This window comes from Apium graveolens, chromosome 2 (genome assembly GCF_009905375.1).
Source record: "Apium graveolens cultivar Ventura chromosome 2, ASM990537v1, whole genome shotgun sequence".
Classification (NCBI taxonomy): domain Eukaryota; kingdom Viridiplantae; phylum Streptophyta; class Magnoliopsida; order Apiales; family Apiaceae; genus Apium; species Apium graveolens.
The window spans coordinates 206,691,184-206,711,661 of record NC_133648.1 but is presented as its reverse complement, the minus strand read 5'-3'; the positions used below and the strand labels follow the sequence as shown (position 1 = coordinate 206,711,661).

Here is a 20,478-nt window from a genome sequence, read left to right as displayed (position 1 = left end):
ACTATAAAATTAATAAAAGAAAATTTGTGTACAAGGCAACTTTATTAGAAATTTAGAACGCATTTAGATTAAGATTAGCAGGCCAGCAATACAACGCTCCAAAACAAAAAAGTTATTTGTTTAGTCTATACTTACAGTATACATACATTCTCAAAATGTCCAGCTGAAAATAGCCAACTATCTGGAGAACAAATTGTAAATTGGGAGGATATTCCAAGAAAACAATCCATTGTGCCTGCTCTAGGGTTTGTCATTTCTTAACTACCCTTTTTTTATTTCTTGATCCTTTTCATTTCACTTTGTTAATTTACTTCATAGTTCATTCTCTTGTGTTGATGCTCATCTGGGGTCTTCTTAAATCTTTATAATTATGTATTTTTTTGGCATTAAATGATTTTTAGATTTGTTAGATGCTGATTACTTTTTCTGGGTATGTCTTTTTTGAGTATCTTATAAATTGTATGTATAATAAGTAGATGATTATTACAGTAACTGGGAACATTATTGAGTAGTTATGTTTTCTTGAGTTTTTAGTAATGTGAAGATTAAAGCTACTGTATATTTCATTTTTTGTGTGTGCTTGTTGTTGTCTCTGATGTGTTGTTACATTTCTCAAGTTTTCGTTAGTGTATGAAATTGCCTTTGTTTTTTTTTGCTGCTTCTGTTTAAAGAGGGAAGTTAGTTTATTGATTCAAGTGAAATGGATGTTCAGTTTAGACTTTTGAATAAGTTGTATGCGGAACTTTAGGAAATCCTCTTTATAAATGAAGAGTATTCTGTACTCATGTTAATGACCTTATAGTTCGATTATAGCCATTGGTTTTAATTATTATTTTGATCCTTTTTATAAACGAAGAGTATTCTGTACTCGTGTTAATGACTTTATAGTTCGATAATAGCGATTGATTTTAGTTAATTTTTTGATAGAAGAGGTAGATGCAATGAGTGCAAACGTCAAGAGGAAGACTGTAACGGAGAATGTTGATAGGGGTCAAGTTTCGGTACTTTTGAATCTGATTAGTAACGGAGAGGACTTGGGTCCTATGGTACAGATGTCTTTTGAAAGTGGGAGGCCTGAATTGCTTATGCACCAGCTTAAGCATGTTGTGAAGAAAAAGGAAGTTGAGATCGAGGAGTTGTGCAAGCTTCACTACGAGGAATTTATTCTTGCAGTTGATGAACTCCGTGGTGTCCTGATTGATGCTGAGGAGCTGAAAAGTGAGCTTGCGAGTGAAAATTTAAGGTTGCAAGAGGTTGGGAGCAGTCTCCTTTTGAAACTTGAACGGCTTCTCGAATCATATTCAATGAAAAAGAATGTCGCTGAAGCCATTAACGTGTCTGCTAATAGTGTTCGAGTCTTGGATCTTTGTGTTAAATGTAATAATCATATAGCTGAAGGCCGTTTTTCTGCTGCTTTAAAGTCTGTTGATCTCATTGAGAAAGAAAATCTGAAGCATATTCCTGTCAAGGCACTGAAGGTGCTTATCGAGAAGAGAGTACCGCTAATAAAGTCCTATATTGTGAAGAAGGTTGTTGGAGAAGTTAATGAGTGGTTAGTTCAAATAAGGAGCACAGCAAGGGAAATAGGACAAGCAGCAATAGGAAATGCTGCTGCTGCCCGTCAAAGGGATAGTGATAAGATAGCTCGTCGAAGAAAGGCCGAGGAACAGAGTTCTAAGGGGTTAGTAGATTTTACGTATACTTTAGAAATTGAAGATTCTTCAGATGATTCTATCTTGAAGTTTGATCTCACTCCTTTATACCGGGCATATCATGTTCATACTTGTCTTGGAATCCAGAACCAGTTTCGTGATTACTACTATAAAAACCGGCTTCTGCAGTTGAGTTCAGACCTGCAAATCTCTTCAGCTCAACCATTCCTTGAATCTCATCAGATCTTCTTGGCACAAATTGCAGGTTATTTTATTATTGAGGATAGAGTATTAAGAACTGCTAGCGGTTTGCTGTTAGCTAATCAGGTCGATAAAATGTGGGAAACAGCTGTCAGTAAAATGACATCTATGTTAGATGAACAATTCTCAAACATGGATACTGCAAGCAATTTTCTCTTGGTCAAGGATTATGTGAGTTTGCTCGGGACAACCCTCAGACAATATAATTACAAAGTTGGCCCTATTCTTGAGTGGTGTAGCAAGGGCCGGGAAATATATCATGGGATTCTTTTATCTGAGTGTCGGCAAAAGATAACTGCTGTCCTTGCCAATGACACTTTTGAGCAAATGGTAATGAGAAATGAGTCGGATTACCAAACAAATGTGCTTATGTTTAATCTTCAGCTCTCTGATATGATGCCAGATTTTCCATATATAGCACCGTTCTCTTCAATGGTGCCTGATTGCTGTCACATTGTTATGTCGTTTATCAAGGACTCAGTCAATTACTTGACGTATGGCGGCCAAATGATTTTTTTTGAATTTGTGAAGAAGTATTTGGACAAGCTCTTGATTGATGTCTTAAATGAAGCTATGCTGGACAAAATGCTCAGTGCTAGCACTGTTGAACGTCAGGCAATACAAATTGCTGCAAACATAGAATTAATGGAAAAAGCTTGTGATTCCTTTCTCAAGCATGCGGCCCAGCTATGTGGCATCCCAGCTCAAGCAGTGGAGAAACATCAAGATGGTTTAAAAGCAAAGGTTCTTTTCAAAGCATCTAAGAATGAAGCGTATCTGGCTCTTATAAATTTAATTGACTCCAAGTTGGATGAGTTTCTGGCACTTCTTAAGAATGTGAATTGGACTTCTGATGAACCACCCGAGCATTCAAATGATTACATGAACGAGATTGTAATCTACCTACACGCTACTATGTCTACTGCTCAGCCTATTTTACCTTTGGATGCTTTGTACAAAGTGGGATGTGGGGCATTAGAGCATATTTCAAACTCCCTTGTGGCTGCTTTTCTTAGTGATAGTATCAAGAGGTTCACTGTTAATGCAGTTATGAGCATCAATATTGATCTAAATACGCTAGAAGCATTTGCTGATGAAAGATTCCACAGTACTGGCCTGAGTGAGATATACAAGGAAGATAGTTTCGGGAGTTGTTTGATAGAAGCTAGACAACTGATGAGCCTTCTATTGAGCAATCAGCCTGAGAACTTCATTAATCCTGTGATTCGCGAGAGGAACTATTATGCTTTGGATACTAAGAAGGTGGAGAAGATATGTGAAAAGTACAAAGATTCCCCTGACGGTCTATTCGGGAGCCTTTCAAATAGAAGCTCAAAGCAGAGTTCAAGGCAGAAATCAATTGATGTGTTGAAGAAAAGGCTGAAAGATTTCAGCTGAGAGGTAGAACATCTCTGGTTTTAGAGTTTCGGAACTATTACCTTCTGTTTGTTGCCTATGTAAAATCTGCTCTATTGACATATGAATATCACAACTGCAGGAAACACCGCCTGTTCATTAATTTTGTCAATACCACCAAGTTTTTTTTGCTAAATAGTGCCGCCAAGGTTAATGCTTATGTTTCTTTTTTATTAATGTATCATTGACAGTGTTCTAAAAAGCGGAAATCGGGATTATTCGGTGGAGGGACCTTTTAGTGATTAATCGGATAATCGGTGATTAATCGGAGTATTAATCCGAAGCAATTTATTTAATAAATAATAATAAATAATTCTATTTAAATGTCACTAACCTTCCATATGATTTACAAAAATAAAACCACATATCATTAATTCAGTATTGATGTTTAAATGGTAAAATTTTAAAATAAACCACCATCACTAGTCCATAATTGATATTTAAGTGGTTTATACTAATTAATTACTATTTGACTACTCACTAGTAACTACTTCGTATTTAGAAAATTAATAATTACTAGTTCAAACCTTAAGATTTAAAATATTATTATTATTATTATTAATTATTAAATGTTAATTATTATTTTTTTTTAAATAAAATTTTTCTTAAAAATATATTTTTTTATTAATTTTAAACTTTGACCGATTTTTGACCCGAATTGACCGATTTTTCCCGAACTGCCCGATTTTTGACCGATTTTTAAAAAAATCGTACGTTGACTCGATTAACGATTAATCGAAACGGGACCATCCGAACTCCGATTAATCGATCGATTAATAAGCCGATTTTTAGAACATTGATCATTGATTATGCTTATATTCACACTTCACAGTCGCAAATTACGACCTTAATTTTTTGTGTATTTGGAGTGTTGATTATTTGTAGGGGTGTTCAAAAAATCCGTCAAACCATGAATCCGGATCGGACCATGGTAATCCGAACCAAGAAAAACCGAATTGCGCTAAAACCGTTTTTAATGGTTCGGTTAACCGGACCGTTTACGCATAAATGGTTTGGTTATGGTTTTCAATAAATTAAAACCGTTTAAACCAAACTGGACCGTTATATAATAATATATAAAAATTCTAATATATACATATGAGTTATGATTATAAATTATGGTTCTGTGTATGTGAGTGTATATTATATTAAAAACATCTAATTACTTTTTAAATAAAAACTTAATTAATTGTTAATATGTCGTAGTTATACTCTACTTCATATACTTAATATTATTTAAACAAATTAAAGTATATGAAAGTCATATGTAAACTAAATATTTGTAAATATATATATCACACACTTATATGTAATATATAATAAATTTTATATTACATTGACATAAATAACTGTTTAGTTGTAAGTTTAATATAAACGAAACAAAGTAAATGATTAAGCTCAAACCGTGGTTCGGAACCGAACTAATCCATTATTTTATGACCTGGTTTGGTTTGGTCTCGGCATTTAATTGGTCTGGTTTGGTTTTGAATTTCAAAAAACCGTTCTTACCGGTTCGGTTCGAAAAAACAAGAATCCGGATCAAAACAATCCGTGAACACCCCTAATTATTTGCATTGAAATATGTGTGGTTATCAAGTCTTTATTATTGATGACAGTCAAAATGCACCTGATTGTAAGTGTTTCCATCTCTCCAAACATAGGAAGAAAGGACACGGTTGCGGGATGTGGGTATACGAGAATTTGACAAATATAAAAACACGAGGATACGGGTGCGGGGGACATGGGAAAAATAAACAAAAAATTCATATATATTTCATGTTAAACATAATAAAACTTACTAACCAAACCAAAAATTGTATGAAAAATGAATCAAATTCATAATTTGCTAATCTAAAACACAAAAATACAAGTAAAATCTTTTAGTTTATGCAAAAATGAATATGATAATCAATATTTTTTTAGTAATTAATAAACATGGATACTTAATTTTGTAAATGTGGTTTGCTAGAATAGATTTTAACTACAATTTCTAACGATAAAATGTCATGTTAGTATCATGGAAGAATCCGTGTGTCTGATACAGGTACGTGTGTCTGAGAATCCGACACGGAGACTCGGCAGCGACCTAAGAGTCCGTGCTTCTTAGCTCTTAATAATCTTGTTGGTGGTGGGCACTGTATGTTTATTGTGAAAAAGGATAGCATTTCCATCAGTTAGGTGCTTTTAAATACTACTGAACTGCTACACAATGCAATGCTAGCTTCTTTAATCTACTTCTCATAAAATCAATAGGGCTAAAAATGTGCCTGAGATATAGCTGCCGAATCGTTTAGAGGGAAAATCTACAGGCACGAGGTTTTATTTTATATGTTCAGTTTGACAGTTTACAGTATCCTTGGTCACTTCCCTGAAAAATTCTTCAGTCTTGCTGCAAAATTTGTTGGAGTTAATAGAAATAATTTAGTGGTCCTTTGCATGCCTACAATACCCAAACTGTCTCTAGGTTAGTCTTATTGCAGAGTACATTCTTATTGCTGAGTACATCTCTTGTTTGTTAGTAGAGCTCTCAGATGAGCATGTCATGATTGATGATGGACCACCATTATACCTGTCTACATTTGATAAATCAAGATGTACTTTTGTTCTTATCTTCTCTTGGAGTCTTTGTTTAGTAAGTGAGTTGCAACTCTTTAATTGCTCTTGATCAACACTATGATAGGATGGAGGGTTCAATTTATGTTGTCTGCAAAATGGGTGTGCAAGTTTTTTTTTTTTTTTTAAAAAAAAGATCATCTGTAGTTGATTACCCTATTTACAATGTGGCCTTGGACATAAAACATTAATAAAGTAACGTGCATCCTAACACATCTTTTAACTAATCATGTTATCATCCCCTGATAACAAGAACTAGACTGGAATGTGGAACCTGGTTTTCTTGCCTTCTGGGGAGATGGAACAGTAAGTTCTTTCAGAGTTGCGATACTTTTTACACGGGAGAATTCTTGTGTTGTTTAAGGTTGCTGTTGAATAAGTGCTATGCCGAAAAATTGAAGTGAGATAAAATACAAACAAATGTATAATTTTTCTGTTAAAGGTAAGAACAATCATAGTCAGATATTTTAGATATTAAGTTGAAGGTTGATTTTATTCGTGAGAAATGCTACAGCCCCAAGACCGTTCGAGGTCAGGTTTTAAGAAAATCGACGGTTCGAAGTCAGGTTTTAAGAAAATCAGATATGATATCTTAATGTGAAATTGTGAATGTATGGGGTATCTGTTTTGATAGGTAAATTAGGCCTCAATAATTGGAGTTTTGAAACTCAAGGTATTTGCTTTCCGTCTTTTCAGCTACGAGCCAGTGACTACCTTTGTCACTACTCGCTGCTAGTCGGCCAAGTCCTCTGTCTCTGTCGGGTTCACAACTGTAATCTAGTCTGAATTTTGACATGCTATGATATACCAGTATCAAAGTGAATATGGTGAATTCTGGAGACGAAAAAACGTAAAGTAACACGGCAATGAATGTTATGGTCCAGTATGTTTAGGCACTACAGCCTCAAAACTAGAGGACATGTAGTCGAATGTTGTTGTCATTACAAATGGGTACGCACTCGGGCATGTCTGAATCTGATAGCTAACTCCACTCTGCTGCTAAGATTATGTGAATCAAAAGCTCACATGATTCATCTTCAATGATCTGTTATGAAGGTATTTGCAGTTTATCAGCCTGTGCTTCTGCATGCGCTTTTTGGACATGTTTTCTTAACAAAACATGATCAAGCCTGTGTGCGCTATTCTCTTATCTTATTTTAAACAAATTAGCATGCCACAAATCTCGGAATAAACAAGAGTTCGAATCCAGGATAAGAGACGGAAAAAAAGATAAACTCTTACCACTTTAGCTATCTAGTCGCGCTCATGCACTCTAATCTTTTGTAATTTGAACTTTTAAATGTTCATTAGTTTAAATCTAACTTTTATATCTGTTTGTCAATTAGTCCAGTGGGCGGATGTTTATTTCTAAAGAATCTGCACCAGCATGTTCTATACAAAAAAGAAAGAAAGAAAAATACTGACATGGAGAATTTGTGAAGGTGAAGTGTGATTATACCTGGATGGATGTTTAATCTAATATTCTTCGCATATTTGCTTTAAAATTGATTAGAAGTATGTCCCTTGAGTTTGAAACAAGAGGTATGGTATGGAGTTTGAAATGAGAGTCACGTGTCTTGTTTCTTAGTTTGAAATGAGAGTCAAATTTATATTTGAATACAAATATTATGAGATTTATTTAATAATCAATGTGCTAATAATATCCATGCAAGTTGACTGAATTTTTCAAAAAAATCCTTAATTGTGTGATCAATTCAATCAATCAATATTTAGCAATCAGCTCATCTAAAATTTTAAACAATCAATCAATATTTAGCAATCAGCTCATCTAAAATTTTAAAATAGTAGAAGTAAGACCTGAGGCGGGAAATTTTTTTGAGTTCACTAAAACTCAGTAGGAGCAGTAGCCAACAAGCAACATAATAGTACACTGAATTCAAAGTTTGGTTAGTTTCTGTGGGCGACTCTAAAATATGACGTACAGTTAGGCTATAGAAAAATTTAAATATATTTTACAGCCCACCAGGGATTGGCTGTGACTCTGTTTTGGGCAGAGGAAGATGAAGACCGTTTTCAGAATTTTATATTAGTATTCTAATAATTTGCTTCCAAGTTAAATAATAAAAGGAAAAAAGTGTGCTCATTTTGTTGTTTAAATTGAAGAAATAATAACCATAGCACTCACGGATTGTCGTGTAGTGTAGGCAGTATGGTCACAACTCACAAAGTCGCATTATGCAGAGATCTCCTGGCGCCCACCCACCATCTCTCTCCAGTTTGGTGTGTTTTTTTTATCCTTTTCTAAATTTACGTCAGCAACTACATCACCCCCTATTCCAATTTTTTTATTGTTTGTTTCTGTCCTACATGAGTACTCCTTTTCTTCATTTTCATCATTTTTTCTGTTTTCTTTATCATCTCCATTTTCATTAAAAATACTCAAAACATATTATTTTCAAAAAAAAAATAAGAATACAAGGACCAGATGCTCGACAATTTACGAATTTATTAAACTAGTGAAAAGGATATGGCATTATGAACTTTCATTTCATTATATACTTCTGATTTCTGATAGAACAAGGGATTTTATAAAAATTTTAACCAAGTTATCGGTCAGCTCTTGTCCTATCTGTTTAAATCTTGGTTTTTAAAAAATAGACATTTTCAATTTCTCTTGTTAGAATGTTAGCCAGGATCATTTTTCTCCCTTCCAAAATAATTATCCATTTTAATAAATTTAATAAATAAAAGGTAAAAATTGTTGTCGGGGTTTTATATTATAGCAGCAATCTAGGTATTTGATCAGAAAAACGGGACGAGGTGAGTAATATTTTCTTCTGTTAGATATATATGAGCTGAAATGGCAAAAATACTCACTCGTAATATAATTCTCTTTTCAATTTTTTATTTAATGATATATTTACACATACTAATCATAAATACTCATATTTATCCCTCATTGATTATTATACAATTTTTAGGGAGATCAATTCTGAAAAAATATCCATAAATTTACTTGTAACTTAATAATGAATATATTATGGACAAAAAAATCTCTCAAAATAGACTCATCCTACTTCTTTTACAATTCTATTCTTTCTATAAGATTAAATTATTAACTATTAAAGTTTTTCTCGAGCAGCAACTCCAAATCTTCAACTTCAACGGTTTGATTAAAATTTCGGTTCAAACTATAAAATGATTTTTTTTAATATTTTAAGGTTTTATAATAAAAAATATTTCATTCTTGTATGATATTAAATTTATCTTAATATTTGATTATTACTATTATAATTTAAATGTATAATTTTAAATATAAAATTTAACAAGTAATGTAATTCTAATTAAACTTTAAATATGTATTTGATATGGGCTTAAAATTAGCCTTAAAACATAATTAATGTTGAATAAATTAGACCTGATACGGTCCAATAACTAAACCCAATTAACGAGGCCCGAAGTTTTAATTATTTATTAATTTCGTAATTAATAAATAGGGTGAAATAATAGCTCATAAAGTCTATCCTGTAAAGGATAAAATCTTTTATTGAGTAGCCTCCAAGACACCCAAATTAATAAGGAATCTGCTTCCTACCTATCAGACTTTAAAGTCTACTCTAAAACAGAGACTTATTCATCAAGTCTCCTTAACCCTAATCTAATTCAAGGACATCCAACAACTATATAAAGGGTCTCACCCCATCAATCAGAACTACTACGTTTTTTGGCTTGATTCTTTAAACTCACAGAGATACGTAGGGATTTTTTGAAGGCAGATTGAAGTTACGAAATACAAAAGCAGCCATTAAAGGCCTTGAACTCTCGAACCCTAGCAATATATATCGTAATAAATACAATCTAGTTTTGATCCATAACAATATTAAAAATAGTAAACACATTTATTTTTATTTTTATAATAAAAACATTAATAATAAACATTACATTCAAATAAGAAAATTACAAATATTAATTAAATATTAAAACATTGTTAATTAATACTAATTCTCAGAATTAGTATATTCTTCCCACCCAAAGGGTAGCGGCTGCGGGTTACCTACGATAAAAAAAATAACCCGATCTGACGGATAGCCAATCCAAAACCCGAAATTTTGGATTTACCGAACCCGATTTTTTGGATTTGAATTTGGATATGGATTTAATTTTTAAACCCAATAATTTTTAGATTTGGATTTGGATATTAGGTATACCGATCCGAAATCCGAAACTTTATCTGAACCCGATCTGAAACCGAAATCCGAAAAAACCCAGAATTATTATATATATCAATTATATATATATATAATATCAGAATTTTATATATTACACATATAATATTATATATATATACATATATTTTATAATATACATTATACATATTATTATATAATTTTTAGAACATATATTTTTATATTTATATTAAAAATTGACACGTTAAGACTCTTTCTCTACAAGTCACGTGTTCGATCTCAAGCACTTGCAATATCAATAATTATACAATTTTTCAGATTTCGGGTTCAGGTATCGGGTTCAGGTATGAATATCCAATTCAAAAAAAATTCGGGTTTCGGGTATATTCGAATCCGATCCGATGGATCGGGTTCGGGTATTCATTTTCGGGTATCTTTCGAGTTCGGGTCGGGTTCAGATATGGATAAAATTTTCGGGTTTGGATATGGATTCTGCAATACCCGACCCGATCCGACCCGATTGTCATTCCTATTAGTGCATCTCCAAGCGTAATATGAGCCTCGTTATTTCTAATTTAAGAAATGTAAGTATTTTTAATTTAGTTATGTTTTAGTATTTTATTAATATAAAATTATAAATAAATAATAATGAATTCAAATATTAGTCAATTACATTTATAAATATCCAAAATCAAAATTATATGTAATAAATTAAATAAGAAAAGTTAAACATTATTATTTTAATCTTGATCCTAATTTGGACTAGTGTGGATGGCCGGCTGCTATTTATCGATCTAAATTTGGACCGAGATTTAGGTAAATATTAGGTGAATTTGGAAGTAGAAGTACTATTTCCAACAATGTTGTTTGTCAATATTCTTTACGACAATATTATCCATTCATGATTTGTTAGTTGTGTATGTGCGTACATCGAGGTTTGCTCTGTGGCATCATTCCAATTATGTTGTTATTATTACAATGATGTACAGTTATAATTTTCGACAATTTCAAGAAATACTTATATCTCATGTAGCGCAAAATAAAAGTTTACAAGTTGTAGATGCATGCATTAGGAACTGTAGTCATGTACAGACAGGTAGTCTTGCGTGTGACCCCGATTATAAGATTTGTGAAATTTTTGACTAAGATCTCGTAAATTTCATGATCGACGTGAAATGCCTACGGATACAAATAGTTATGTTGAAGTGATAAGAATATAAGTATGAGCAGCAGGGGAACTGATAATAAGAAAGCCGTGATCGATCCCACTCAACATTTCCCTTGAAAGGGTAAGAATATAAATTCCACGTGTATATGCAGACACTGAAGGTGGTCAGATTTTGGTCCCAGACAGGCAGCTCCACTCAACTCGTTGTAATATAAATTGACAAGAGTGGTGTAACTAACTAGTTCATCTCTTCCAGCTCAAGCTCTCTGGAACAATCACCAATAAAATCCATGGAGCATTCCGAAACGAGGAAAACACAATATGTTGAAGATGATGATATGAAGGAGAAGAACAAGAGAATCAACCATGACAGAAGGAAGCGTGGAGGGCTTAGAACAATGCCCTTCATCCTTGGTAACTTCGCAACTTAAATATACTCTTCATTTTTTAATCTTTTTTTTTGTTTTCTCTTATTTTTCATGTTTTGTGTTTTTCGATTAAAAGACAATGTAGGATTTCATTACACTATGCATGTATCTATTTCGATTTCCTCCAATTTGTGTTTTGGAATGAGAAAATCGACATTTGGTTGTTGATAATAAATTTTTGAACTACTTTTTAGCAAGATTTTTTTAGTAACTTCCAGGTCGGGGTTAGTGATAAGGATAAGACTGCGCTCATGGGGATATGATGTTAGCATGAATTTATTAGAGTTGTTAGAGCATATTGTTGGTTTTGAAAACATTATGGTTTGATAATTGAACTAATTATGGATGTTTGTTGTGCTATTGAACTCTACGTGCAGCAAATGAAATATGTGATAGATTTGCGGGTACTGGTTTTCACGCCAACATGATAACATATTTGACTACTGAGCTCAACTTGCCGCTTGTAAAAGCTTCCAACATTCTCACCAACTTTGGTGGAACTTCGAGTTTAACACCTCTCATTGGTGCTTTGATTGCCGATTCGTTTGCTGGCCGCTTCTGGACAATCATCGTCGGATCCCTAATCTATGAACTGGTATCTTTCTCACCTCTATAACATATAAATAAATTAGTCACTCATAATTGAATCCGGGCCATGACCCAGTGAGCGTTCACAGGGTTCACAAATGACTGACTATAAGGATTCGCCATTGATTACAAGTAATTTTGTTACAGGGAATGGTAAGCATCACCACATCTGCAGTGCTACCACAACTCCGCCCCCCATCGTGTCCAACTCAAGAGAACTGCACTGAAGCCTCTGGCAGTCAACTTTGGGTCCTCTACCTCTGTCTGCTTCTCACATCAATCGGAACAGGTGGCATTAGGCCTTGTGTGGTCACCTTTGCTGCAGACCAATTTGACATGTCTAAAGCAAAAAAAGAGGCTCGAGGATGGAATTTTTTCAACTTGTACTACTTCTGCATGGGATTGGCTACATTGACTGCTCTTACGGTAGTTGTATATATCCAGGATCATGTAGGTTGGGGTTGGGGTCTTGGACTTCCAACCATGGCCATGGCTCTTTCCATTATTGCTTTCGTGGTAGGCTCTCCTCTTTATAACAAAGTAAAACCAGGAGGCAGTCCATTAGTTAGGTTGGCTCAAGTTATAGTCGCAGCCACGAAGAAGAGAAAAGTTGTTCCACCTAGAGATCCTAGTGTTTTATACAATAATAGGGAGCTTGATGAAGGTATTTCATACAACGGAAGACTCGTGCATACGAATCAGTACAGGTAATGCTGGAACAGCTGTCTAATCTTCTACCATTAGTTAAATTTTACTAGAGAAATCATGTCTAAACTTGTTGTTTTTTGTTTGAAAGGTGGTTAGATAGAGCTGCTATAGTGACAGAAGCTGATGCAAAAGATTCAGATTCCCCGAATTTGTGGAGGATAGCCACTGTCCACAGGGTCGAGGAGCTAAAATCTATTATACGTATGTTACCAATCTGGGCTGCAGGAATTTTACTTGTCACTTCACATTCACATCAAGGGAGCTTTACCATCCTTCAGGCTCGCAGCATGAATCGCCATCTCTCTAAGTCTTTTGAAATACCTCCTGCTAGTCTGGCAATCTTCAGTGTGCTGACCGTACTCATTGGTCTTGTTGTGTACGAGCGGGTATTTGTTCCTATTGCTCGTAAGTTCACAGGGAATCCTGTTGGAATCACTTGCTTGCAAAGAATGGGCATAGGCTTTATAGTCAATATTATTGCCACTATCGTTGCAGCATTAGTTGAGTTGAAGCGGAAATCAGTGGCTGCAGAACATAATTTGCTTGACAAGCCCACCGCCATTGTACCTATAAGTGTCTTTTGGTTAATTCCTCAGTTTGTCTTACACGGGGTTGCTGAAGTGTTTATGTCTGTAGGGCACTTGGAGTTTCTTTATGATCAATCCCCTGAGAGCATGAGAAGTTCAGCAGTGGCACTTTATTCACTAGCAATCTCGGTTGGAAGTTATATTGGCACCTTCATGGTGTCGCTAGTTCACAAATACACAGGCAAACAAAGAAATTGGCTTCCAAATCGGAACCTCAATAGGGGCAGATTAGATTGTTACTATTGGCTAGTGACTGGTATACAGGTACTGAATCTCATATATTATGTAATATGTGCATGGTACTATACTTGGAAGCCTTTGGAGGAGGTGAAAGAAAACAGCAGTGAAGGAGATGTGGAGCTGGCAACCGATAAAACTCAATCAAAGCCATTTAATGGTGTAAATGAAAATGCCGAAATCTAACCATGAGGCAAGACTATAGTACTACAATTGAGGAATTAAGTATGATAAAGGCCATACTGATGTACTATACAAGGCTTCAACAAAAAGCAGGGTTATATGTAATGTTTCTAAAATCCACTTAGTAAACTAGGTTCTCAAAGATAGCAGGGTCTGAGAAAAATGTCAAAGGGCTATTATTCAAAGAGACAACAGGAACTACTATATTGAGAGGATGAATAAATAATTCTTCATCTCCTGTATCTATATGCATTTACTCGTATAAAGAACAAAACAAAAGTGCAGGATCCAGGTTTCTTATCAAGTAATTGTATGTCTATGGCTATCATCTAAAATATGCATTTTGCAGTCTTAAATTTTTTCAGCTTTGCAGTTGGAGTTCAGCTAAATTAAAAAAAAATACCTATTTACAGGCAAATCCAATGCATATTTATTAATTTATCGCATAAGTGGATATTTGTTAAAAAGATTACCACCATGAGATGCTCTTACAAAGAACAAAAAGTACATAAAGATTTGACCTTCCCTAATCTTCTAGAGAGCAAGATTGGAATTTAGATTCTTATATCGTAGCATGTCTTTTTTGTGTCTCTTAAGAAGTAAATATATCTTAAACGACAAAGCACAAGATATTTTAAGGAGATTAAAAACTGAAATGGAATTTATCATCTAGGATTTTATCAAATAAAAGTTTTTTGAAATGAGGCCACTATCGAGGATTCATGCTTCTAGCTCTCTTCTCATAAAGTCTAAACTGTTTCATTGTAAAGCGAAGAATACAGCCAATATGCAATGTACAACCATGTGGATTTCATGTCTTCAGTATTGTACACAAGACGGTTACAAATCAACTACTAGTCTTAAGTCTGAAAATACTGAAATCAATAGCAGAGAACAAACCACTCATCTTCCATTTACGGTAACCTACCTATTACGGAAACAATAGCATGCCCCCTTATAAACCATGTTTAAAGACCTTCAAAGTACCTCATATGGTCAGCAAATGTCTCGCCATGCCGAATTTTGGACACTGTTCCATCTTCATCAATCTACAAAAGTTACAAAAATATAAATAAAAAAATTCAAGGAAGTTAGAATAGATCATTGCCAAAGGACGTATACAATTAAATGCTAGAACATATAAACAGGATGTGTCCTAAATGCTGTGACTAAATGACTTGTAGTTGGACCATGAGAAGCTCATTAAAGAACAAGGCTATGTATCACGACTGCAGAAGTTCAAAACACAATGTACTATTAGAATCCGTTTAACCAAGTAGAGACAACTCTAGTTATGACGAATTGGATATGTTTGGATCTGGGCATTGGTTAATATATATTGTTTATGGGCCTTCTTCGCATTTATGTACAAGTCTCGTCAACCAACCCAGAATAAACATAACTGAAAACTGTTGGCTCATGGAGATGGCAAATAAATATTTGAAATTTTTGGTTAAAATCAAAAGCACGAACCCAGTATTCTGGTGGGCGCATCTTTAGATTGTAGGTTGATGCCATGCTCATGCAGTAAGCACCTGCATCATGAACTACTAGGCCAGCACCCTGAAAAAATCAGTCACCAATCAGTAAATATACTGACAACAAAAAAAGCATAGCTCCAACTAACCCCATTAATAAAGTAACACATTACCCTGGCTGGAGTAGGAAGCTCCCTGTTCTTTCCCAAGAAATCTGCTGATTCACAGACTGGACCAACCACATCAAAAGTAGAAACCTCGGCATCAGGTTGTGTAGGAGAAACTAGCTCTATGTGCTGCGTTTAGAGACAAATTAGCAAAGTACCATGATTAAAAGCAAAACACTGTGAGTAACGTAGCTTGCATTTTATAGTAATATAAAAATATTATTCTGAGGCAGCATGCTGTTATTCGTTTTACGAACAAATGACAGCATACTTAAAGAGGTAACTAAAGATTTGGCTTCATTTCTTAAAGAATGCCACACAATGCAAATTACATATGATGGAAGATCCATGACTGTTCTAATAACAATGAGAATAATAAGTTGATGGCAGCAGAAATCTTACTTGATAAGCATCATAAAGACTAGGACGAATGAGTTCTGCCATGCTGCCATCAATTACAACAAAATTTTTGGCTCCATTTGTCTTTACTCCAGTGACCCGATTAACCAAGCAGCAAGTATTTGCAATTAGTGATCGCCCAGGTTCAATAATGAGGTTGAGATTCCTTGAAAGAACCAACTCCCTAACCTACAACAACCATCATTTAGAAAATATTACTGATAATTCTACATGATTTGAGAAAATAAAACCTGTTGATATTAAGGTCAATAGAAATAATGACATTTCTCATTTTAAAGCTTTGCTAATATGTGGCTGTGACCAATCTTTGGAATTACGCAAACCACTTGCATAAAGATTGTCAACGTGGCATGTCATAAGATGGCAAGTGGAATCACAATGAGAATTATCCAATTGAATGGTCAATAAATATAAGTTATTGTTTAAAGCATGAATGTTCTAGTCTATATGTCGTTCTCCCTCGAAAATACATAACTTCTGCCAATTCCCTGCACAAAGGAGCTCTCTCTACCATAGCATGAAGCATCGCATCAATTAATTAATTTAAATATCCACCTACTTGCATCATTAAAGACGTTCACATACCGTGCATGGAATTTCTGTGAAAATCCCTCAAACAATTTCATGTATCAATGAATGGTACTTACAGTGTCAATAAGATCCCTAGGTGTCGGAAGTATAGCTCCAGCATGATAGTAATCAATTCCCAGACCACCTCCAATATTTAAGTAATCAATTTCAAATCCTTGAGCTCGAATTTGATCAATGTAGTTCACCATCAGAACTGCAGCATCTCTAAAAATATCTACCTTCAGGAAGCAAATGACCATTCTTATTAACGAATGAAATGTTAAATCTAAATAGATATACTATTAAGAGATGCAAATACGAGAACACAGATGATTGATTGCGCAAAAAAATGCTTTAGAAGAGTAATAGCAACAAGAAGAGACGGCATCGAGAATTCATTAATACCCTAGTTGCAAGGCTCCGCCCCACTTCCTCTGACCAAGTTTTTGTGTTTGAATCCTCTATTCCCTTATACTTCAAAACTAATGATTTGAAACATATATAATATACCAAAAACATGTTCTTTAGAAATACAATGATAGATGCAGCTTAACTGGGAAATTATATAGGTTTGGCGACAATCCATGCTACAGAGTAAGCCAATATGCGATATAAGACTCTTCAAAGTAATTATTAAAAACTTCTGAGTCATGAGCATCAGAAGGTTTGTTCTCCCCTTCCACTAACATAAGAATCAAAGTAATGCTGGCATGTAAGAGAGAGAATCTCAAATATGATATATTATTGTGCCACAACGAAATCACTTTCTATCAGTGACAACAGCTTTTAGTCTCAAGCCACTAACTTTTTTCTGGGCACAGGGGGGTGCAGAATTCTGTTAAGCAGCTCATAAGACTATAATTAAAAAGCTATGATCCTTGAATAATGCATCCACTGCATAGTTTAAATAACTCTTCGTTCCAAACTATACCAAAACCCATTACTGAAAATACAAAGAGATTCAGAAAATTCTAAAGGCAAAAAGACGGTATAATTACAACTTTATAGGTAGAAAGACAGTATAACAACTTAATAAGTGATTGTGTGTGACTTAAAAATTTAATACAGTTCTGATGCATAGGACAAGGTCTGAGAAATATTGCTTTCCCAAAGCCTATTCTGTCTAAAATCTTACAATTTACGTTAAATGAACATATAGACTTCAGAAGACGTACCTTGGTAATGGTAGACCCAAGATGACAATGAGCCCCAACAAGCTTCAATTCATCAGGATGAGACTTCACAGCATCCAGAAACCATTGTAACTTCTCATTCCTGATACCAAATTTCGAGCTTTTGTTTCCAGTGGCAACATAAGGGTGAACCTAGAAAAATGTTACAATGTAGAAACAAATTTAGTTACTTAAATATTACAATTAAGACCTGAAAATTGAAAACATCCCACTACCTAAACAAAAAAGCCCAAAGAATAAAAACGTATACTCTAAATGGAAAAAGCAACTAAATCTGCAAAGTCAGGTATCATATTTCCATATTTCAACAGGACATTAGTGTGGAATTCAGTTAGAACTTAGAACACATCCATATGGTTTAGTGCTTTTATTTTGACCATGAATTTTTTTAAAATGCTAATTATAAAAAGGTGGAGTTATCTTTCTACTATTATATATATTTGGTTTCAGACTTCTTTAAATAAATCATCAGATTTTTCATTATGCAGCTATAAGCATAAACTATATAGGTGGAAGCCACATGCCTGAGGGTCCACATCTGGATTGATTCGAAGAAGCACATTGACCTTCTTTCCAGAAATCCTAGCAGCTGATACAATATTTTCCAAATCAAATTCACTATCAACATTGACAAAGACACCTTCTTGGGCAGCCAGCACAAGATCCTCCAAAAGCTTTCCGTTCCCATTAAATATACACCTGTTTAAAATAAATTCGAGGGCTTATTGCATAGAAGAAAAGAATCGAAACCAAACCAGAAAAGTAATTACTAGTTGTCAAGTTTTATAGTGCACGCGAATGTCATCAGAACAAAAATACATTGTAAAATTATATCACATGAATGTAAGGATGCGTTTAGGAAATTGTCAATATTTACCATTTTATCTCAAACGTAAAACATCTGTTCTATATCCTATTAATACATTGGATGTGCTAAAAAAGTTAGTACAAGTTCAAAAGATAGATACGACAAACTAGTGTGCATGATGTGAGGTAATGGAAACTGACATAAATCTCAAATGTATGCTCATACTACAAACACTAAATGAATTTACAGAAAGCCAAAGACATTTCAAACATCAATCATTACCAGACTCTGGATACCAAATGATGCACAAGCACACTGTTATAAGGAAAAATTTGGACAAACAATTCTTCATTAATAACTTAAAAGAGTCCACTGTCAAAAAATCACAGCTGTAAAAAGTCAGAACTACGATCTTTTAGTTAAAAACACAAATATAGTACTAAATTGATGCAATCTTGACAGCAAAAGGGGGTTAATGCACCTTTGCAAATTAAGCAGGTGATGGTAAATCATAAGGCTCTACACTCCAATACAGTATTATGTTTCTTCCACACAAGCACACGGTATGTGCATTTATAATTATGCATAAACCAAATGAAACAGCATATTTTCAACTATAATTAACTGAAACAGAATTGGTTAATTAACAACTAAGACACGGGTGAAGCATAAGACTATAATATATCCTACTCCGACTCTTCTAATTTAGGTGCAGTACCCGACACTTATACGGTTCAATTAATACTACTAAGATCACATTTCCTCCCAATATGAGTAATAAATGTAAATAAGCAAATCCCAAACACTAAAAAAGCCAAATACCAATACAAACCAAACCCCATTACAAACATAAACATACATACATTCATATTAATACATTGTTTCTTACTTGGTAGGATCAAAACCAGCTCCAAGCGCCAAGCGAAGTTCATTACCACTAACCAACACAGCTCCACACCCTAAACCCCTCAAATGCTCCAAAATCTTGAAATTATTATTAGCCTTAATAGCATACCCGATAATAGAATTCAAACCCTCTAAAGCCTCAACATAAGCCTCAACATTTCTAGTAATTTGGGGTTTACTATACAAATAAAAAGGCCTCCTTTCCACACTTTCCATAACATCTTGGACCTTAAGACCCTCACAATACAAGTACCCATCTTGTTCAGATTTAGTGAAACAATGCTCAAATTTCTGGGTTGTTTTTGTGGGGTTTTCAGACAAGATTGCTCTAAGATTTAAGCTCTTGAAAGTGGGCTTGTAGGTGATGATTGTGGGGTTTGAGAAAAATGGGTTTTTAAGAGATTTCTGAAAAGGGTTTTGATGGGTTTTTAGGGGTTGAGACAGCAAGTTAGAAGCCGCCGCCATTGGTGTGGAGAAGACACAAGGAGCTTAACAGGTCTCGAAGTAAAACAGATGCGGTTGACAGTTAACACGCTTAAAACTAATACACACTCTACCAAGAACTTCGAGGAGATAGGAAAATATTATCAAATTAAAGAAAAAGAAAAATTGCAAAATAAATTATCGCGCTATGGCGACACCGAATTCTTTTAAAAAATGTGTACCAACTTCGTCCCATTCTTTACTGTTATTGTTTGCACAATATTTTTATAATATTTTTATAATTTTTTTTGAATAAAAGTTTAAATATTAAATTTTTATTTAGAAAAAAAAATTAAAAAAAAAATATTGTGGAGTTATGTTTTAAAGAAGTATTGAAAAGCGTGCCGAAAAGTAATGTATAGAATTTAATGGGACAGAGAGGGAGTAGTTGATATATTGTTTATCGAGATTAATTATATGATAATTGATATGAAAAATTGAAAATTATACATCATATGTTATGG

General features: G+C 34.1%; 3 protein-coding genes across 4 annotated transcripts; 2 read left to right on the top strand and 1 right to left on the bottom strand.

Annotated features, from left to right (window-relative positions):
• The first annotated feature begins 84 nt into the window (after nucleotides 1-84).
• Nucleotides 85-3,465, top strand: LOC141708087 (exocyst complex component SEC15A-like). 2 transcript variants are annotated; one of them, XM_074511564.1, is made up of 2 exons: nucleotides 85-245; nucleotides 931-3,465. In XM_074511564.1, the coding sequence occupies exon 2, from the start codon at nucleotides 942-944 to the stop codon at nucleotides 3,309-3,311; it is 2,370 nt and encodes a 789-aa protein (XP_074367665.1). In that variant the 5' UTR covers nucleotides 85-245; nucleotides 931-941; the 3' UTR covers nucleotides 3,312-3,465. The 2 variants fall into 2 exon arrangements, with proteins under 2 accessions (XP_074367665.1, XP_074367664.1); XM_074511563.1 differs by having other exon boundaries at nucleotides 928-3,465.
• Nucleotides 3,466-11,443: 7,978 nt separating this feature from the next.
• On the top strand, nucleotides 11,444-14,345 carry LOC141708086 (protein NRT1/ PTR FAMILY 3.1-like). The gene is made up of 4 exons (XM_074511561.1): nucleotides 11,444-11,672; nucleotides 12,064-12,281; nucleotides 12,422-12,981; nucleotides 13,071-14,345. Exons 1-4 carry the CDS (start codon nucleotides 11,549-11,551, stop codon nucleotides 13,990-13,992), a joined length of 1,824 nt encoding a protein of 607 aa, XP_074367662.1. The 5' UTR covers nucleotides 11,444-11,548; the 3' UTR covers nucleotides 13,993-14,345.
• A 381-nt stretch (nucleotides 14,346-14,726) lies between these two features.
• Nucleotides 14,727-20,090, bottom strand: LOC141708085 (diaminopimelate decarboxylase 1, chloroplastic-like). Its single transcript, XM_074511560.1, has 8 exons — nucleotides 19,515-20,090; nucleotides 18,342-18,516; nucleotides 17,800-17,949; nucleotides 16,702-16,863; nucleotides 16,037-16,222; nucleotides 15,641-15,763; nucleotides 15,463-15,552; nucleotides 14,727-15,038 (listed from the first exon to the last, which is right to left on the bottom strand). Exons 1-8 carry the CDS (start codon nucleotides 19,994-19,996, stop codon nucleotides 14,958-14,960), a joined length of 1,449 nt encoding a protein of 482 aa, XP_074367661.1. The 5' UTR covers nucleotides 19,997-20,090; the 3' UTR covers nucleotides 14,727-14,957.
• Nucleotides 20,091-20,478: the final 388 nt, after the last annotated feature.